This window comes from Seriola aureovittata, chromosome 14 (assembly GCF_021018895.1).
Source record: "Seriola aureovittata isolate HTS-2021-v1 ecotype China chromosome 14, ASM2101889v1, whole genome shotgun sequence".
NCBI lineage: Eukaryota > Metazoa > Chordata > Actinopteri > Carangiformes > Carangidae > Seriola > Seriola aureovittata.
The window spans coordinates 1,131,887-1,151,582 of NC_079377.1; the positions used below are offsets into that span (position 1 = coordinate 1,131,887).

The following is a 19,696-nucleotide window of genomic DNA, read 5'->3' on the forward strand; positions in this document are numbered from 1 at the left end:
ATTGTGCTCTAGCTTAAACGAGGCTCCTAAAGCTCGGGTGTTTTCTTGTCCTGAAGGAAATGGAAAGGTGAGCAGCTGTGCAGCAGCAGAGGGCAGCTTCACAGCGTTAACAGGACTCCTGGAGGTGGAGCCTTTGCACTTTACTTGTATCTCTACTAGCGATGGCACACGTGTGGAACGAGATGACGCAAGCATGTTTACTGGTAAACACCATTTATCTCTCATTCACTCAGTGTCAGCTCAGGTTTCACTGTATGAACTGGTCATTGCCTGAACCTCTGCTGTTAAACCTCAGTGAGTACATTTGGCGTGACCCCGGCTGTGGGCGGCCTGTCGACGGGAGCGGTTGGCGAAGCTTCTACAGCACTGAGTTCTGCGGCCCAGGTCGCGCTCCAGTCACTGTCCCACGCCATGGTGTCAGCGGAGCAGCAGCTACAGGTGCTGCAGGAGAAACAGCAGCAGCTGCTCAAGCTGCAGCAGCAGGTGAGACGACAACTTACTGTTACTGTTATACACAAGCTACGATCATTATTACAGGAACTTAATGAAGCCTAAAGTAATGAGAGGTCACTGTCACAGGTTCTGCTCTTAGATTTAACCAGAGTCAAATCCAGGTGTAGAGTTTTTGTCTGGAAGTTATTAACCAGTCCAGTGTTTTTTTCTTGTGATGAGTAAGAATTCTTTGTCTTTGCTGACATCAGAAGGCCAAGCTGGAGGCCAAGCTACATCAGACCACGTCTGCAGCCGCTGCTGCCGCCTCTGGTGTGGGACCCATCCACAACTCTGTGCCTTCCAACCCTTCCTCTGCTCCAGGCTTCTTTATTCACCCCTCTGACGTCATTCCCCCGACACCTAAAACCACACCCCTCTTCATGACCCCTCCTCTCACGCCTCCCAACGAGGCCGTGTCGGCAGCCTTCAGCGCGGAGCTGGCTCACCTGTTCCCCGGATCCATGATGGACCCAGGGCCTGTCAACCTGGCTGCACACAAGAACACACAGAAAGCCAAGCCGGTTAGTAACATGCAGTGTGACGCTTGGCCAGTTAATGATAGCTGGGAGATACAAAAACTCTCAAGTAGTAAAAGCTGGCACCAAATGTCTGGTCAGATTCAAATTGTTCAGTTCATTCAGTTGAGAATACTCAACTGTACAAACAAAGGGAAAGAAAACTGAGCTGTTGTATTAGCATGAGATCTGAAGGACAGTCAGTGTTAAAGACAATTGTTAGAGGCAGCCAAATGAAGTTAGTGTTATTGTTTTACACATCAATACAAGCAGATGGTAAAAGTTTTTTTTCTTTTGATTAAAATAAGTAAAATATTGTGATGAATTTTTTCTCTTTGATCCAGAGCCCCATCGGTAGTGGTCTGGCTTTGGCCATCTCCCAGGCATCTCACTTCCTGCAGCCTCCTCCTCATCAGTCCATCATCATAGAACGGATGCACTCAGGTACGTCATGTAGCACTGTTTCAGAATGGAAATGTCGACTAACTCAGACTCTTACATACTGAATCAAAAGTTTGAAACAACAAGAGAAAAGAAAATGTCTGTTTAAATCATATTGTACTGACAGCTTCATATCTCAGCCTTGAAGAGCTCTAAAATGACATTTTTATTTCTGCTGCTCTTTCCTCCCAGGAGCTCGGCGCTTCGTCACGCTGGACTTTGGTCGTCCCGTCCTGCTGACTGACGTTCTGATCCCGACCTGTGGAGACCTGGCTTCTCTGTCCATGGACATCTGGACGCTGGGTGAGGAGGTGGACGGCCGCAGGCTGGTTGTGGCGACCGACATCAGCACCCACTCTCTCATTCTCCACGACCTGCTGCCGCCCCCTGTCTGCAGGTTCATGAAGGTCTGTGTTCAGGACGGTCACCCTCATGTTGTGAGTTGTTTGTGCTTTTGTTCGTTTACCACAATGACATTTTTTCCTCATTTGCCCCCTAAAACCATCAGATCACAGTGATTGGTCGCTATGGCAGCACCAATGCTCGGGCAAAGATCCCACTGGGCTTCTACTATGGCCACACTTACATTTTGCCGTGGGAGAGCGAGCTTAAGTTGATGCATGATCCTCTGCGGGGAGAGAGCGAAGCGGCCAGTCAGCCAGACATAGATCAGCACTTGACCATGATGGTGGCGCTGCAGGAGGACATCCAGTGCAGGTGAGACGTTTGTCTGACTGACCCAGAATCTGTTCACTGGATTAGTCATGTTCTCAAACATTAATGAAACAATAAATGTCATCATGGGGGACATCTCTCTTATATCCAAAAGGTCAAAGGTCAACTTCAGTGACATCATAATTTTCTGCAAAAACTGTCATGCTGTAGCCCAGGGGAGATTGTGACTATATTTACTGTAACTTGGCTGGTTGGATAAGGCGTACAATCACGAGGTGGTGATTGTAGTTAGCAGATGTTACTCAAACAGGAGGAAATAGGAGGAAGTGCATATGTGCAGCAGTGTGGCTCATTGATTTTATTAATCTGGATTAAGGCAGAGATGCACTTGGGTAGTCGTGGATTATTAATATGAGGCTCACTGCCAAGTGGCCAAAAAATATTGACTGCAGATTTTAACAGGGTTGTGTATAACTTGTAGTCAGACATGGCTGCTGTCACTTTGTCAACTCTGTCTTTATGAAGATTTGATCTGATCTGGCATAGAATTAGGTTCTGCTCATGAAACTGTCCATGTGTTAAAGCTAAACAATTCTGTCAAATATTCATCTCATCTGTTCTGTGGTACTGAATGGATCTATTGGGAATCTCAGAGATAGAACTGTAGGGAAAGAGGGTGAGATGACCAGATTTGGATCCACATTATTTTCTCAGGGGAAACCAGAAGATTCAGGATGCGGTACAGATGAACCAGTTAAAGTGTGTCAGATAAGGGACTTACTACTCTCTCCTGTTCTTGTTATAGGTACAATCTAGCATGCCATCGACTGGAGACACTTCTGCAGAACATTGACCTGCCGCCTCTAAACAGCGCCAACAACGCCCAGTACTTCCTACGAAAACCAGACAAGGTAGTGGAGGAGGACCAGCGTGTGTTCTCAGCCTACCAGGACTGCATCCAGCTGCAGCTGCAGCTCAACCTGGCTCACCACGCTGTTCAGCGACTCCGTGTGTCACTCGGTGCCAGCCGCAAGTCACTCCCCACGGCCGGGGCTGTGGAGGCCCAGGAGCTGGTTCAAAACTCCTCCACAGAGCAGCTGAGGACCATCATCCGCTACCTGCTGGACACACTGCTCAGCCTGTTGCACTCCAACAATGGTGAGCAGGAGATGGGAGTGTTATATGGTGGAGATGACAGGGTTACCGTTGGTCGGATTTTTACTTGAATTGAAGAGTTGGACAGCATCCTAATTAACACAGTTCATATTTCATCCTTTCATGTGTCTATCTGTTTTCAGGCCACTCTGTGCCCTCGGTGCTCCAGAGCACATTCCATGCCCAGGCCTGTGAGGAGCTCTTTAAACACCTCTGCATCAGTGGGACACCCAAGATCCGTCTTCATGCCGGCCTGCTGCTGGTGCAGCTCTGTGGAGGCGAGCGCTGGTGGGGCCAGTTCCTCTCTAATGTCCTGCAGGAGCTCTACAACTCTGAGCAACTGCTCATCTTCCCCCAGGACAGGTACAGGCCTCTGAATGCATGTACTTACATTATAGTAACATGTTCCCAGGGCTTTTTAACGCATTGATAATTATGAAAGTAAATTAGTGTTCCCCCCCCAAGTTATAATCCTTAAGATTTTCATTTTAACAGTCTCCTCTGTGACTGGACCACAACAGTGGGGCTAGTCCTGTAAATACAGACTGTGACTGACTGAGTGATGGAATTGTTGGGTCGGCTGAGTGTTGGAGTTTCCTCTCTGGCCATTGCTCTTTCAAAATGACTTGGCACAAACAGTTTGTATTAGGAGGCGTTTGCAGTGTTGCCATCTGAGCACATTTGTCGCTAGATTTAGGCTTTTTCTAACTTCTTGCTGTTATTATCAGTAACCACAGGTGTTAGCAGATAAACCAGGGCTGAAGTCTTAAGGATAACAGTTTTAAAGCAAGGGCAGTGTGTCCTGCTAAATAGATAATTAATACATAAATACATTAATTAGGTAAGAGAACATCACAGTAATAAAATATGTTTTCCCAAATGACACCATGTCTGCACCATCAGTTGTTCCTCTGTGCCAAAAAAAACAAAAATGCAGGGCTTAAAGTATTCTGGCACCGTGCCGGATCTCCAGCGTAACGTTGTGAGAGAAAAAAATAAAAGTCAATAGTTGTGGTTGCGGTTCATGTTCGAGGTAATAAAGTTAATCTACCAATGGTATGACAGGAACGCAGCTCTTGCTCGCTTACTACCCAATCAGAAGCAGAGGATCCAGGGGCTTGAAGGAGCTGTGCTCTAGTTTCTGCACGGTGTGCTCGAGGAAGCTGCTATCTGCCACCAGCGGCAATAAAGTGCTCTCTCGTCATGAATTGGACCCCGGTCATAAAGCTGCTGTCCGCGCACTCCAACATACAACTACTTTACCGGGAGTGACAGTTACAGTTGACACTCCATCATCAATGACTGACTGTGTCTGCGATCAAAAAATGTGTGTGCTCGTGTATTTTATTTTATTTTTTTACTTTAAGCCCTGTAAATGTTTTCATGTCGGTTGGTGAGCCAGTTCACTGATGCCTCAGTGCAGCTTCAGAGAAATGTTTCTCACCGTGGTGATTCTGTCAGACAGTGCACCTGTTTGGACAGAACCTGTTCTCCTTCAAACATCTCAAGCATCTCTTGGGTTTCAGCTTTACTAACTGCAGTGTTTTCTATCTCTCCCCATCACAGGGTGTTCATGCTCTTGTCCTGCATTGGCCAAAGATCCTTGAGTAACAGTGGTGTGTTGGAGGGGCTCCTTAACCTGCTGGACAGCCTGCTCTCCCCCCTGCAGCAGCCACAAGCTGCAGCCCAGCGCAGGACTGAAGGTAAACAAACCGTCACGTGACACAGCAAAGCTTTCAGATCTGTGGCCTGTAGAACAGAAAATACAGGCACAGTCACACAGTATATCTCTGAATGTGCGCATGTGGCAGATTATGCATTTGAAGAATGAAGTACAAGAGTGTGTGTTTCTCCAGGTGTTTTGGATATCCCCATGATCAGCTGGGTGGTGATGCTGGTTTCTAGATTGTTGGACTATGTGGCCAGTATAGAAGACGAAGCCTCTGGTGCAAAGAAGCACCTTGGTGGAAAAGAGCGAGAGAGATCGTTTACAGGTATATGACCTTCAGTTTAAAGATTTTATTTCACTGCTGACTTTTTGAAGTTTTTCATATTTAAAGGAAAATAAAAAAAGATGCATTTTTAACAAATTGTTTCTTATCTCATGCTGCTCACAGCAGGTTCACTCTGGATGTTAATTACCCTTGAACACACACATTGTGACTCTGTAGACTCACATTCCAGTGCTCACACTTGAGCTCAGTCTGGTGTTTTCCCCTGACACACCTCCTCCTCATGTAGCATCCAGCATGTCTGTGTGATCTAACTCACATGTAACCCACAGCAGTGAACTGATCAGTGTTGTTGTTGCTGTGTCCTTCAGGTATTCAGTGGAGCTTCATCAATAACAGCCTTCAGTCTCAGAACTCCAGCAGGTCGGCTAAAAGCAGCAGCAGCCTGGACCGACTCTACTCCCGCAAGATCCGCAAGCAGCTCGTCCACCACAAGCAGGTAAATGTGTCTCATTCCAACACCACCTGTAAACACACACTCACTAATATGTCTTTAAATACAGCTGCAAGGTTCAAGCAGATAGTGAGACATCACAAAATTGTGATTCAAGTGTGATAGAGATGTTTTCTCATGTCTGTTTAAAGCTACAGCATTAAAATGGGTTGTGTATAGCATATACCTTTGCAGTGCCTGTATTTATCATGCCCTTTTTATTGTAGCAGTTGAATCTATTGAAAGCAAAACAGAAAGCTTTGGTGGAGCAGATCGAGAAGGAGAAGATCCAGAGCAACAAAGGCTCCTCCTACAAACTGCTGGTTGAACAGGCCAAGCTCAAACAAGCCACATCCAAGGTGAGCAGCTCACCGTGCACACAGCTCACTGTCTGCAGCTCCGTCATGTTCTCAGCTCACACATCACTGAAGAGAGATGGGGTAGGGAGCTTTTCTCCTGAAGTTTGAGGTGTAGGTGCAGGAAAGGAAGACAGTTAGGCGTTATATTCAGTCTTCTCAAAACAGGTCAGCTTAATTCTTAATTGTGTCATAAAATCAACAAAACCAAAAAAACACATACAAATTAAAACTCTATCTTACTGATGGAACTCAAGAGCTGATCCTCTCTGCTCAACCTCAGTCTCTTATATACTGAGTCTCTTCACCTTCCTCTTACTAAAGCAATCAGCTCATCTGATTCAGCTGGGCAGCACCCATTGTCCTGGCTGCCCTGCTGACTCTGTGGGCTTTGTGGGCTTTGTAGTCTTTTGCTGGCAGCCATGGTGCAGCGACCAGGAGGGAATGTATCTCCCCTCTATTACACTACCTCTCATGACATCACAGTATGTTTTACAGTGTATTGTCTCCATGTTTGAAGACGGTCGCTGTTGTTTCTGTCTCTGAGGTGAATCTGTTGATACAGCAGTGAATTCCAGATGAGATCACTATAGATATATAGTGATCTCATCTGGAATATATAAAAAATAATTAAAACAAATACCATCATTTCAGAAAAAGCCATTAGATAAAAGTGAAGATTAGGAACAGATTTAAAAGAGGATACTGAGTTTGCTCACCTGAGATCCTCAGGCAGGGGGGTCCTGGTTGTCCAAGTTGTAAAACTCTCAGGGAACCAGTGAAGCGCAGAAAACACACTGCAGGATCTGCTGGTAGATGTGTTGAGGATGCCTCGTGTGTTTGAAGAACATAAATTGGTCTGTTCTCACATGATTTACATAGAGCTTTTGACACAGTGGACCATGCTTGTTATATACTCTTCCAGCACTTTAAAGACCTGATCCGTCTGCGGCGGACAGCTGAATGGCCCCGCTCCACACTGGACACCGAGTCCCCAACAGCCAAAGAAGCCCCAGAGGTAGAACCTCTACCCTTCACACTGTCCCATGAACGTTGCATCTCTGTAGTGCAGAAGCTGGCTCTCTTCCTCCTCTCCATGGACTTCACCTGCCATGCCGACCTGCTGCTCTTCGTCTGCAAGGTATCTGTGTGACGCATCAACATGTGAGAGTTTGTGAATTCTGCAGATACTCATAGATAAATTCTTCTGTTACCCCTCAGGTCCTTGCTAGGATAGCCAATGCCACAAGACCCACAATCCACCTGTGTGAGGTGGTGTCTGAGCAGCAGCTGGAGCGCCTGCTGCTCCTGCTCGTGGGGACGGATTTCAACCGAGGGGACATCTCCTGGGGGGGTGCATGGGCACAGTATTCCCTTACCTGTATGCTACAGGACATCCTGGCAGGTATGTGTGGCCCACTTGTGGTTTAGTGTCACATAGTTCTGTGGCTGGAGTTTGAGCCTGACACTAACTGTGTGAACTGTGTGAAATGTGAGTCTCTTATTCAACTTAAAATTGATAAACCAATTATTTGATCACCAGAAAATTAATCAGCAACTATTTTGGTAATGGATTCATATTTTTCCAAAATAAAAGGCAATCATTTGATGGTTAAAGCTGTTGATTGAACAGAACAAGTCATTAAAATATCACCAGAGCTTTGCAGCTTTCTGGTGTTTTATAGAATAAGACGAGTATAGTAAATAAGTAGTAAATAATCAGTAGATTAATAGATAAATAAAATAACCATTGGCCCCACTCCTAACTTTCATACATGTGGGCTGCCCTAAGGCTCCATATTAGGGCCTGTTATATCTCTTAAACATAATTATGCATTTCCATGTGGCGTTGTCATCCTTTAATCCTGACCGACTGTTGTTGCATATGGTATGCCTGCAAATGTTTCACAATAAAAGCCCTATTAAGAAATTGAAGGTTTCTGTCCAGTGAAACATGGGAGGTCTGTTAATGTGAACCAGTTACAGGAAGTATTGAGTTTGTATTAAACAGTTTATTTTTAAACACTTGATTGTCATTTTGTTGGGTCCTCAGGTGAACTGCTGTCTCCAGGCTCACTGGACATCATGGAGGAGGTGGCTGTGGGTGAGGAGGCTGGGGCGTCCTCCTCCTCAGTGGGGGCTGATTCGGATGACTCCCTTCCCCAGCCGGCACCCATCCCCCTGGTAGAGAGCATTGATGAGGCCCTGGTACCTGATATCATCGCAGGTACAACCGCGACCTCCTCAGTATTCCAAAGTGCGTGGGTAGCCCCGACCATCCTCCACACAACACCACACACATGTTGACATGAACCCACACTGTCTGTCATCACAAAGTGTTTATGTGGTAAAATGTTCTCCTCTCTTTTCATAACTGCTTGTTCTGTCTTTCTGAGTAGATTAGAAGTGATAATGTCGTGTCTTTTGCAGTAAATCAGTGTGTAGTTAACACTCCACTGGAATAACCTGATGCTTCTTTTGAGTACACTGACTTTGATTATTACTGTGTTGTGTGTCTGGACTGTCCCTCCAGAATAAGAGCATAAGAGCTAATATGTTGATCGGCATTAAAATTGCCCAGTGAAGTGCTTAGAAAGTTTCTTGCTTGTATATTGATCTAGTGTGCTTGCTTGGCAATATTAAAGCTGTTTTCATTATCCAAAGGTGCTCCACCTCTGTCATCTTTGGAAAAAGATAAAGACATAGACTTTGACTTGCTACAAGACCTGATGGATGTTGATATTGATCCTTTAGATATTGATTTGGAAAAAGATCCACTCGCTGCCAAAGTGTTTAAGGTATGTTGATGATGTTCTATTCTTCTTCTCTGTTTACTCTGTCCCTGTCTCTGCTTGGAAAGGAAAAGTCATATTTTTAACAATTTTGAAATTATAAAAGATTAGTTTTATACTTTGTAGTAATCAGGTGGTAGAAATGTCAGCTTTTGTGACAAATGAAAGGATGTGGATGTCGTCAAGTGACGTATGTAAAGGTGTAATTATTCTTTAAATATTCTTTAAATATAATGTTTTTTTGTAAAATTACTATTCTCATATTCTCAGGAAGTTACAATTATTTCTTAAAATATTCTCCAAATATATTTTTCTTTTGCTGGCAGTTGAGGTTATTCTGTATAATATGTTGAAGCTGCTCACAGCTGGTTGTATTCATTGTGTCGTTCTGTAACTGTACAGTTAACTTGCAGATCAGTTTCAGATTCTGAATCAAATGAACTTGAACCCTGAGGCTGCTGTCCCTCCATGTGTTTCTGTGTCAGGCCTGGATTAAAGAGATTTTATGCAGCACACATTTGTCAACTATTGTTTGCAACAGAGAACAAAAATTCCAAGTGAATAAGGAGGAGTGAAGTGATGTCTCGGGCTCTTTCTGATGTTTTGCCCTGTTCACAGTAGAATGACTGTAAACTTCTTTACTCTCATGTTTCCGACCCCCTCCTTCTCCTGTCTGTTCTCAGCCTATAAGCAGCACCTGGTATGACTACTGGGGTGCTGACTATGGTACATATGGGTACAACCCGTACATTGGAGGGGTTGGTATCCCTGTCTCCAAACCTCCAGTTGCTGCTGAGAAGCCTGGGTCACAGAGTCTGTCAGTGTCCGTGTCACAGGGTGAGCAGAGGCTGAGATTTACAGGTACACATCATGTTTTTCTGTCCAGTCTTTGAGCAAATGTTTTGACCTCTTTCCTTCTGACCTCTGTTGTACAGCTCTAGACGCCCGGCTAGAAGTGGGCCTTGAGCAGCAGGCTGAGCTGATGCTCAAAATGATGGCAACTCTACAGGCCGACTCCATTCTACAAGCCCTCACCTCCAGCTCCTCCACAGGTAACCACACTAACACCGTCACTGCTTGTCGATTAGTGAATCGAAGTGCTCAACAACCTGCAGACAAAATATTCTTTACAGAGTTTATAATGACAGCCTGTTTGCCGTCTGACTTTCAGTCAGCCAGGCCTCCAATGGGACCGATGACTCCCTGCTGAGGGCCCTCCATGGAGGAGGCTCTCCTCCAGGCAGCAGCATCATAATCCAGCCCTCGTCCATCCCCATGCTGAGTGCCTGCTTTAACAAGCTCTTCTCCATGCTGCAGGTCCACCATGTACAGGTCAGAACACAGTCTGTCTAACATATTTAAATCACTGTCTAGTAAATCATTACTAATAAATGACTTGATTCTTGAGCATAAGCTGTATGTGATTGGTCTCTGTGGAACATGGCTTAAACCAAATCTTATCCTTCCTCTAATTGAGGCTTCCCCACCTGATTATACTAATGCACACGAGCCACTAAGCAAGGTGGGGGGGGTGTGGCTTTAATCTTTAAATCAGATTCAGTGTTTCCTTTTTTTTTTTTTTTTTTTTTTTTTTGTCGCAAATGCACCACCGCCACATCTCTCCACCTTCACAGCCTGTGTGATGATGAGCGCAACAGCGGGGGGAGGAGAGGGGAGGGAGGGAGTGGGGGGGTTGGAGGATCCTATTTGAGTTAATTACTCGCGAGAGCGCGGCCTTGAAAGTGACGTCACGTCAGGCACCAGGTGAGAGTCAGAGAAGTGTAGTCGTGAGGAATAAGGCAGCGAATTACCGGAGAAAAGGTAGACTTATTAGCCAACTCAGTGACGCTAACTTGGGTAAACTAATTGATAGCATTAAGCTAATATCTACACGTCATTATGTATTAACTGCTGACTGCATTTTCAGATGAGCTTGTTCAGATACTTCTCTAAGAAGAGAAAGACAACAGATGAAGAAGACGCTAGTCAGGTAGCATCATAAGCCTTTTACTGACTCGTAAATGATGATGGTTAGGTAAAAAATAGTATTTTAATGTTCACACTTGTAATCAGATGTGATGTGAGTGTAAACTATATAACGCTGTTAGCGTTACGTTACTCACACTTTTAATGTAATCTTATTAGACAAGTAACATTAGACAGGGAGGAGTTGTTAAACTAAGTGGAGGAGAGCAGAGCAGCGGGAGAGCTGGGTGAAGGTGCAGGGGAGAGAGATGAGCCTGGGTACAAACTTTGCCACTGACTCTACAGCCCCATCTAGCTGATCTTTATATGTTTATTTATTATTTTTATTTATTTAATGTTATTGTTTTATTTATTTTTTACTTTTTACATTTTCAACTGGTTAGAGTTGAAGTAACATTTATTTTTCACAAACCAAAAAGTAAACAAAAGTATTTATTTTTCTTGACATTGTATATGGCTGAGATATATATTGTAAAAGTTCAATGGTAGCGATAAAAGCCATTTTCAACTGGCCAGCCAATAAATAGGTTTTGAAAGTAAAATCTGCTGTCAACTGCTCATTTGGTCATTTGTGTATGCCTGCCCCCACCGATTCCCCCCTGTTTTTACCACACGCCACATTGGTCCAGCAACTTTAGCTGCTCTTGCTGAGAAACTACCTGAGGCCCTCACTCCATTCACTGAAGCAACTGACTCCGTTGAAATTTGCACTAGTAAATTAAACACACCTCTGTCTAGCCTCTTGGACTCAGTTGCTCCTCTCACCACTAAAACCAGACAGTTAAAGAGGTCTACACCGTGGTTTACTAAACAAACACGAGCCCTGAAGCAGGCCTGCAGGAGATTGGAGCACAAATGGCGCAAATCAAAATCTGAAGCACTCTCCTTTCAGTGAGTTAAAATACAAGCATGCTCTCTCCACTGCTAGAGCAGCCTTCTTCTCTCAGTTAATCAGTAACAATAAACACAATCATAGATTTCTTTTTTACACTGCAGCTAAACCACTCAGTAGCAGCCGTCTCTTAGCTGCTCGCCCTTTACAGCCCATGACTTTCTAGACTTTTTCAGTAATAAAATAGATTAGACATAAAATCACCTCTTCTTCTCCAGCTTCTACAGAACCAGCAAAGCATTACATTGAGTCCCTTTTAACTTCTCCTTTAACAAATTTCAAGACTCTTGAAGCACTGTCTAAGCTGGTGTTGGCTTCTAAACCCACCACCTGTCTATTGGACCCTCTACCAGCTGGGCTCTCCAAAGACCTCTGGCCAATCTTGGGACCTTCAGTGCTGAACATTATTAATTTATCACTCACTTCTGGCACTGTTCCCAGTAGCTTTAAGACTGCTGTGGTGAAACCTTTACTTAAAAAACCGCACCTTGATCCAGGATCCTTGAATTATTATTATTATATATCTTATATAAGCGTCAAACCTTCCTTTCTTTTCTAAAGTACTGGAAATAGTTGTGTCTCAGGAGCTTTCGTCTCATTTGTCTAATAACAATCTTTTTGAACCGTTCCAGGCTGCTTTGGCCCTGGCCTGTCACTCCACTGAGACAGCGCTCACTAAAGTAGTAAATGATCTTCTGATCTCCATGAATTTGGACTCCACCTCTGTGCTCCTCTTGCTGGATCTCAGTGCAGCTTTTGATACTATAGATTGTTTTTTTCATTGTATTCTCTGAGACCGACTTGAAAGCAAATTTGGTGTTTCTGGCCAGGCCCTCACCTGGTTAAAGTCCTACTTATCTGACAGAACACAGTGCGTCTCCTATAATAACAATAATAATCGACATACTCATCTGTGAAACATGGTGTACCCCAGGGCTCTGTTCTTGGCCCTCTGCTTTTCTCTCTATATATTTCACCTCTTGGTCAAATTATTTACAGTCATGGAATTAATTTCCATTTTGATGATGATGATACTCAGCTGTATGTGCCTATAAAGGCTGATGATTCCTTTCACTGAAATGCGTTAAATATTTTGTATTCAGTGGTCACATAAGCTGACGAACAATAACCTTTAACTTTGGAAGAAAACAGAAAGTAAAATCGACAAGACTTTGTTGGCATTAATTTAATTTCACCTTTTTTATCTGCATTAAATCCACTTGTTCCGTCTAAACCCCGACTCTGTATATATGTTGCAAAAAGTGGTCCATGAATGTGGTTTTCATCCGAACCATCTTCATACTGGATTTTAGAGACTCAATATTTGTTTTCACATTTAAACTCATTCTCTCTTCTGTCTCAGCTGGAGTCTCTGCTGCAGCTGTGGTTAACACTTAGTCTCAACACCTGCTCTGGCAGCAGTGAAGAGACTGGCTCAGACATCTTCCTGTTCAACGCCAGCCGAGTGCCCACCATCCCGCTCAACCAAGGTCAGGACCACACACACACACACACACACACACACACACACACACACACACACCTTCTGAACCTGTGCTGTGGAGCTGTAGAAGCCGAGTTTGTCATATTGCTCTACATTGTATTTTCTGTGTGTGTGTCCAGCATCCATCAGCAGTTTCCTGTCAGTGCTGGCGTGGTACCCCAACACCTCCCTGAGGACGTGGTGTCTGGTGCTGCACTCTCTCACTCTAATGACCAACATGTCAGCCTGCGGTCAGTCCCCTGTCACTGCTTTCCTTCTGTGTTGTCAGTGCCTGTGAGAAGTTGTAGAATAAGTCACATGATCAGATTTCTCTCAGAGAGACAGTTTGTATATCAGTGTGTTAGTTCTCATGTCCACAGTAACTGACCGATCAGATGGGAACAGTCTATGACAATTAGTGTAAAATAAAATGTTCATCACTATATCGACACAAGACATTAGACTGACGTAAAGAATTATAACAGAAATAGAACTAAGATGTTTTGTGAATTATGCTTAAGCCCTGATCATGGATCTGATCCCAGAGTCACATTACTCTTTTCAAAATGCCCATGTTTACTAATTGTTTACTTATTGTTTACTTTTGGTATGTTTATGAATTAGATTTTCCTACAGTGTAGCTCATGAATGTTTTTCATTATTCAGTTCCTCCTATAGAAATCAACGCATCCTTGAATGTTCTGTCTGTAGTTGATGAGCAAAATGTTCCCTGCTGGAAAATTCATGAGCACAGCACAATAACATAAAGTAACTCTGAGCAGACAAGGTCAGCTGTGATGAATTACTAGTGTCATGGCAGGTTTAAGTCTCTGAGGTGAATTCCATTGTGTCATAAAATAATTGGAAACTTATTCAATCGAAACACCCAGTACTTGCCTGAAAGGAGTCGGTGTACAACACAAGGTGAAAGTCATATCAAAATACTTCAGTGCATCTGTGTTAGGATGTATAACTTAGATTTATGTGTAGTATGTTTTTCTCATGTTTTGTTCAGTGATTTGTATAAACCTGTCTGAACCTCCAGCCTCCAGCAGTGGGTTGAGTTCTCAGGAAAGCACCGCTCAGCAGATGGTATCTGATCCAACCCTGGTCCACGCCCTGGTGCGCTTCCTTTCCGGCAGCAGCACCAACGGGACGAGCCAACACACCTCTCAGGTGGGACCCACTGCCACCCAGGCCATGCACGAGTTCCTGAGCCGCCTGCAGGTCCACCTGTCCTCCACCTGTCCGCAGATGTTCAGCGAGTTCCTGCTCAAACTCATGCACATCCTGTCTACTGAGAGGTAGGTTACTGCTTCTCCATGATTAGTCATTAAAAGAATCATAGTGACTGGTACAGTCAGTGGTCTCTGGGAACTAACGGTTAATCTTAAAACTTCAGGGGTCCATTCCAGTCAGGTCAGGGTCCCCTGGACGCCCAGGTGAAGCTTTTGGAGTTTACTCTGGAGCAAAACTTCGAGGTGGTGTCAGTGGCCACCATCTCCTCTGTCATCGAGTCCATCACGTTCCTGGTTCACCACTACATCACCTGCTCAGATAAGGTGGTCTCCCGCAGCGGCTCCGACAGCTCTGTGGGTGCCCGCGCTTGTTTTGGCGGCCTGTTTGCCAACATCATCCGTCCAGGAGATGCAAAGGCAGTGTGTGGAGAGACAACACGTGACCAGCTGATGTTTGACCTCCTCAAGCTGGTCAACGTGCTGGTGCAGCTTCCTCTGTCTGGAGACAGAGAGTTCAGTGGACGGCTGCCGCCGGCCTGCAGCGGAGCAGCAGACAGTAGTGTGTCTGACGAGGAGAAGGTCTGCGGCAGTAAAGAAAGTGTGAGCGGAGGATCCGCATCCAGTCAGGGTCCTCCTGCAGGTGTGGCCGACCTGGTGCTGGCCAATCAGCAGATAATGAGCCAGATCCTGTCAGCACTTGGCCAGTGCAACAGCAGCGCCATGGCCATGATCATAGGTAAGACAAACCTGACCCCACAGCTCCTGTCAGCTCATTGTTTTAGTTTCATGGCCTGTAGCTTTATAGTTCTGATGCATGTTCCAGAGCAGCAGCTTTAGCAGCTAAAGGCCAGAGATTTTTCTCAGGAGCTAAAAGTATAATAGATATTGGACGAACATTCATCATGTGGACGTGAACATAGCTCCAAATGAAGGTTAAAAACTGTTTGCAAATATGTTCACAGTCGTGATTAAGGGTGCAACAGTCAGCCACATTAACAGTCATTAGTCTGTTAACAGTTTATGAAATAAGTGGTTTTTCCATAATGAAACCATTTAACCGTGTTTAACCACTGATGAGGCCTAAAGTAGGTGCACTGTCAGTCAAGATATTCCTAAGATATTATATTTTTAATGGCAGTTAATGGATAATCGATTAATCGTTGACATCCCCAGTCATAATATGTCAGTGTTGTGTTCACAGCTGTCCCTAAGTGGCAAAAAAAAATCAGTGACTTGAACTTTAGATATAGAACTGTTGGAAGTTGAAGCACAGACACGTTCATTTTACAGAGGTTACATTTACTGGAAAAGTAAAAATGCTAAAATGACGTGTAACTCAAGAACAAGTTGAAAAGAGTCATGAACTCCTTGATGTAATTTACACAGGACTGGTTAGCATATTTAGCATTTAGCATCAGACAGCACAAGCTTCTGTTTTATTGCCTATGAATTTAACTTTTTGTATGTAAGAGGATGAATTATTTTATTGGCAGCTGACAGTGGTCTCTTTTCTTCAGGAGCCAGCGGTCTCCACCTGACCAAACATGAGAACTTCCATGGGGGTCTGGATGCCATCTCAGTCGGTGATGGCCTCTTTACCATCCTCACCACCCTGAGTAAAAGGGCCACGTCGGTCCAAGTCATGTTACAGCCCATCCTCACCTACATGGCCTGTGGTTACATGGGTAGACAGGTGAGAATCAGACTGCGCTGTTTAGCCTTTAATGATCTGATATTTAAATTAAATAAATGTCACAAGTAGTAAAATACCAGTTCTTTTAATGTGTGTGTTCTTAATTATAAATTTTGTAGGGGTCTCTTTCCACATGTCAGCTGTCAGAGCCTCTTCTGTGGTTCATCCTCCGAGTGCTGGACACCAGCGAGGCTCTCAAGGCCTTCCATGACATGGGTATGTTCTTTACCGTGCTTCATTACTCAGCTTTACTCACCTCAACCTTTTTAAGGGTTTTTCCATTTCTGTGGTTTAGTCACTTTGTAACAGTTGAGCTGCCCCGCCACAGTAAAGTTGTTTACCTAAACCTCACTTGATGTAGCTGTAGTTATATTCCTGCCACTGGCTGCCAATTTCAGGCCGGTTTGTCCTCCCCTTATGCTTCCGGCCGGTTGCTGTTTTCAAAATCCCCTTGATGGGAAGCCGACACCGTCCTCTGAGCTGCAGCCTACACACTGAAAATGTCACGTTACGATCAAGATTTGGATCATGTGCAGTCATGCATTCGACATACGTTAATGTTTTTTGTGGTGTTTCTTTGCAATCAGACACAGTTCCTGTCTCCCTACATGCAAATGTTCCACCAAAACAAGCTGCTGCATCCTGGGCTCAGCCCCGCCCAACGTGATTCTGATTGGTTTCAAGAAATGCAAACAAGCCATTAGCAGAAATAATGATAATGATAATGATAATAGGTGCAGCCACTGATCACAATCAGTAAACAGTAAAATCAGGCTGATATGTGAAAGTACAAAAAGGAACTCATGAGTGAACCTAAACTGTAAAATACAGAAGTTCAGGTAGAAGCTATAAAAGTATGAGACTTTCAAACACAGAGCTTTTACACTAGTCTCCACATGAGTTTAGCTGAGGACACAGTTCAGGGCAGGAGACTGTCAAGGTTTGGCTGTGGTCGGCCTTGCTACGAATAAAGGACCACAGTGGCTGCGCAGCATGGCTATCCCTTGCTGTGAGGCTGTAAAGGAACTGTGTGTCATCATGGCTTGGCTCGGCACAGCATGGCTAAAGTGGACGAACCTGGGAAATGGAAAAACCCTGTTAATTTAAAAGTTGAACTTCCTAGTATGCAGGTTGGGTTCTACAATAATGTTCTTGTCTCTAACCAGGTGGTGTACAATTGATCTGTAACAACATGGTGACCAGCACCCGGGCCATTGTGAACACAGCACGTAGTATGGTGTCCACCATCATGAAGTTCTTGGACTCAGGCCCTGGAAAGACAGCAGATGGAAACCTCAAAGCCAGAGTGATGACCTCAGAGCCAGACAATGCTGAGGGACTCCACAACTTCGCCCCTTTAGGTGCTTTCACTCACTTTCACTCAGTCTGTTACAAGTTTAAAAACCTCCACCAACTCTTTTCCAATTCTAAATGATCTGTTTGTCCCTTAATAGGCACCATCACATCCAGCAGCCCCACAGCACAGCCAGCAGAGGTCCTCCTTCAGGCCACGCCGCCCCACCGCCGGGCCCGCTCTGCAGCCTGGTCCTACATCTTCCTGCCAGAGGAGGCCTGGTGTGACCTCACCATTCACCTTCCTGCTGCTGTGCTTCTGAAGGAACTGCACATCCAGCCACACCTTGCTTCTCTAGCCAGTGAGTAACAGTGTATCTACACTACTGGTCAAAAGTTTCAGAACATCCACATTTTCAGGTCCAGTGGTAAACCTTAAAGGAGCAATTTATATTTTTTGTTATTGCTACATAGCTAATGTTAGCATTAACAGCTGTTTACTTACAAGTCTTGCGCTTCAGCCATTGTTGTCTTTACAAGACAAGAGGTTATAATACGTCCTCTGAACAGATACTTCAGGGGCTGTTACTACACCCTCTGATGCATCATTAGGACAATACTGTACTGCTGTCAGAGTGGAGAGGCACAGAGCAGTAATAGAAGAAGACATGCTGGTTGGTTAGGATGTCATCCTACAGCAACCAAATCTCCCCAACATTAGATGGACAGAATCAGATGGATGTTTCACATGATGAAGACCAGCACAGTCCCGAGACCTAAAATGGTCTCATGCAGATCCAGATCAGGTGCTTTAGTCAATGTTTACACAAAACATGAGAATGAGGACAAATGTGATCACTGTGACTGTGACATGATTGTTGGTTTGAGTGTTTCTCAAACTGCTGATCTCCTGGATTTTCACTCACAACAGTCTCTGGAGTTTTTACTACAAAAAACTTTTGTTTTAAAAACAAAAGCATCCAGGGAGCAGCAGCTGTGTGTGGATAAGAGAGGTCAGAGGAAAATGGACAGAGTGGTTGGAGCTGACAGAAAGGCTACAGTCACTCAGATAACCACTCTTTACAACTGTGCTGAGCTCAAAAGCTTCAGAGTGAAAAACACGTCCAACCTTGAGGTGGATGGACTACAACAGCAGAAGACCATGTCAGGTTCCACTTCCTGTCACAAAGACCAGAAACCTGAGGCTGAAGTGGACACAGACTCACCAACACTGGACAGTTGAAGACCTGATCTGATGGATCAGGATTTGTACACAGTTCCTCTACAGCCTCACAGCAAGGGATAGCCATGCTGCGCAGCCACTGTGGTCCTTTCTTGGTAGCAAGGCTGACCACAGCTAAACTCGTGGAGACTAGTGTAAAAGCTAGTGTCTGAATCCATGGACCAACCTGCCTTGTGTCAACAGTCCAGGCTGGTTGTGGTGGTGTGATGGTGTGGGGAATGTGTTCTTCTTACAGTTTTTTTTCAATCGCTAACAAGCGCTTACTCATACTTCAGATACCTTTTCTAAACTCTTAACACAGACTCACACCTACAAAACACAATTGGCCAAATGGATGATTTTCTTCTCAAAAACACATTTTGTTAAATATATACTAACTCTTCATTTCAAAATAGAACACATCTTTCTCTGCACACACTAACTTTACCAAAACACTGGAAATCTGACTCAAAATGAAATTATTCTGTCAAAGAATAACACTTGTTTTCACTTCACAAGGTACATGCAGTCAATCAACACACCGTACACCAGGTTTCAAAATACTGGCTATTGTTGACATTACAAAAACTGCATAGACTTTTATGTTTCAGTTTTACAGGTATTTGCATGCACAACATGCAATCCACTGTTTTTACACAAAATTTCTTGGTTGGGAACTGTATGTCCACATGTAATGTTCACATTCAAAAGCATTCCAGTAAAAAGCAAATCAGTTTTTTTTTCCTTTACTGTTTACTACAGGAGGTACAGTAGAAATACTGTTTACAGTATGATAGAACAGAAAAAGTTTTACAGTATTACAGTATTGTGTTTGGACAATGTCCGCCTAATGGTTGTGAGGCTGATGCTATAGATATTGTCAAATATCTCATGGTCCTCCACAATTCTAGTTTGAATTTCATGCAGTTTTATTGCATTATTTGCAACAACCATTTCTACAATGGCAAGCTCTTGATCATTATTGAGGCGCTTTCCTCTTCCCCCAGAGGGAGGAAGA

General features: G+C 44.2%; 1 protein-coding gene across 7 annotated transcripts in view; it reads left to right on the forward strand.

Annotated features, from left to right (window-relative positions):
* Positions 1-19,696, forward strand: part of birc6 (baculoviral IAP repeat containing 6) — a 121,646-nt gene that overhangs the window by 27,391 nt on the left and 74,559 nt on the right. For 2 of the 7 annotated variants that reach the window (XM_056395963.1, XM_056395965.1), the window contains exons 23-49: positions 57-203; positions 296-483; positions 702-1,013; positions 1,352-1,451; positions 1,641-1,855; positions 1,957-2,165; positions 2,929-3,281; positions 3,422-3,641; positions 4,845-4,981; positions 5,135-5,272; positions 5,602-5,729; positions 5,951-6,082; positions 7,005-7,220; positions 7,301-7,484; positions 8,133-8,336; positions 8,744-8,877; positions 9,555-9,708; positions 9,807-9,923; positions 10,043-10,203; positions 13,113-13,239; positions 13,373-13,483; positions 14,278-14,536; positions 14,635-15,206; positions 15,988-16,163; positions 16,283-16,379; positions 17,330-17,524; positions 17,618-17,818. In XM_056395963.1, the coding sequence (XP_056251938.1) occupies positions 57-203; positions 296-483; positions 702-1,013; positions 1,352-1,451; positions 1,641-1,855; positions 1,957-2,165; positions 2,929-3,281; positions 3,422-3,641; positions 4,845-4,981; positions 5,135-5,272; positions 5,602-5,729; positions 5,951-6,082; positions 7,005-7,220; positions 7,301-7,484; positions 8,133-8,336; positions 8,744-8,877; positions 9,555-9,708; positions 9,807-9,923; positions 10,043-10,203; positions 13,113-13,239; positions 13,373-13,483; positions 14,278-14,536; positions 14,635-15,206; positions 15,988-16,163; positions 16,283-16,379; positions 17,330-17,524; positions 17,618-17,818 (5,187 nt within the window). The remainder of the gene's footprint in view (positions 1-56; positions 204-295; positions 484-701; positions 1,014-1,351; positions 1,452-1,640; positions 1,856-1,956; positions 2,166-2,928; positions 3,282-3,421; positions 3,642-4,844; positions 4,982-5,134; positions 5,273-5,601; positions 5,730-5,950; positions 6,083-7,004; positions 7,221-7,300; positions 7,485-8,132; positions 8,337-8,743; positions 8,878-9,554; positions 9,709-9,806; positions 9,924-10,042; positions 10,204-13,112; positions 13,240-13,372; positions 13,484-14,277; positions 14,537-14,634; positions 15,207-15,987; positions 16,164-16,282; positions 16,380-17,329; positions 17,525-17,617; positions 17,819-19,696) is intronic. The other 5 variants (XM_056395966.1, XM_056395967.1, XM_056395969.1 and 2 more) reach the window with 4 other exon arrangements.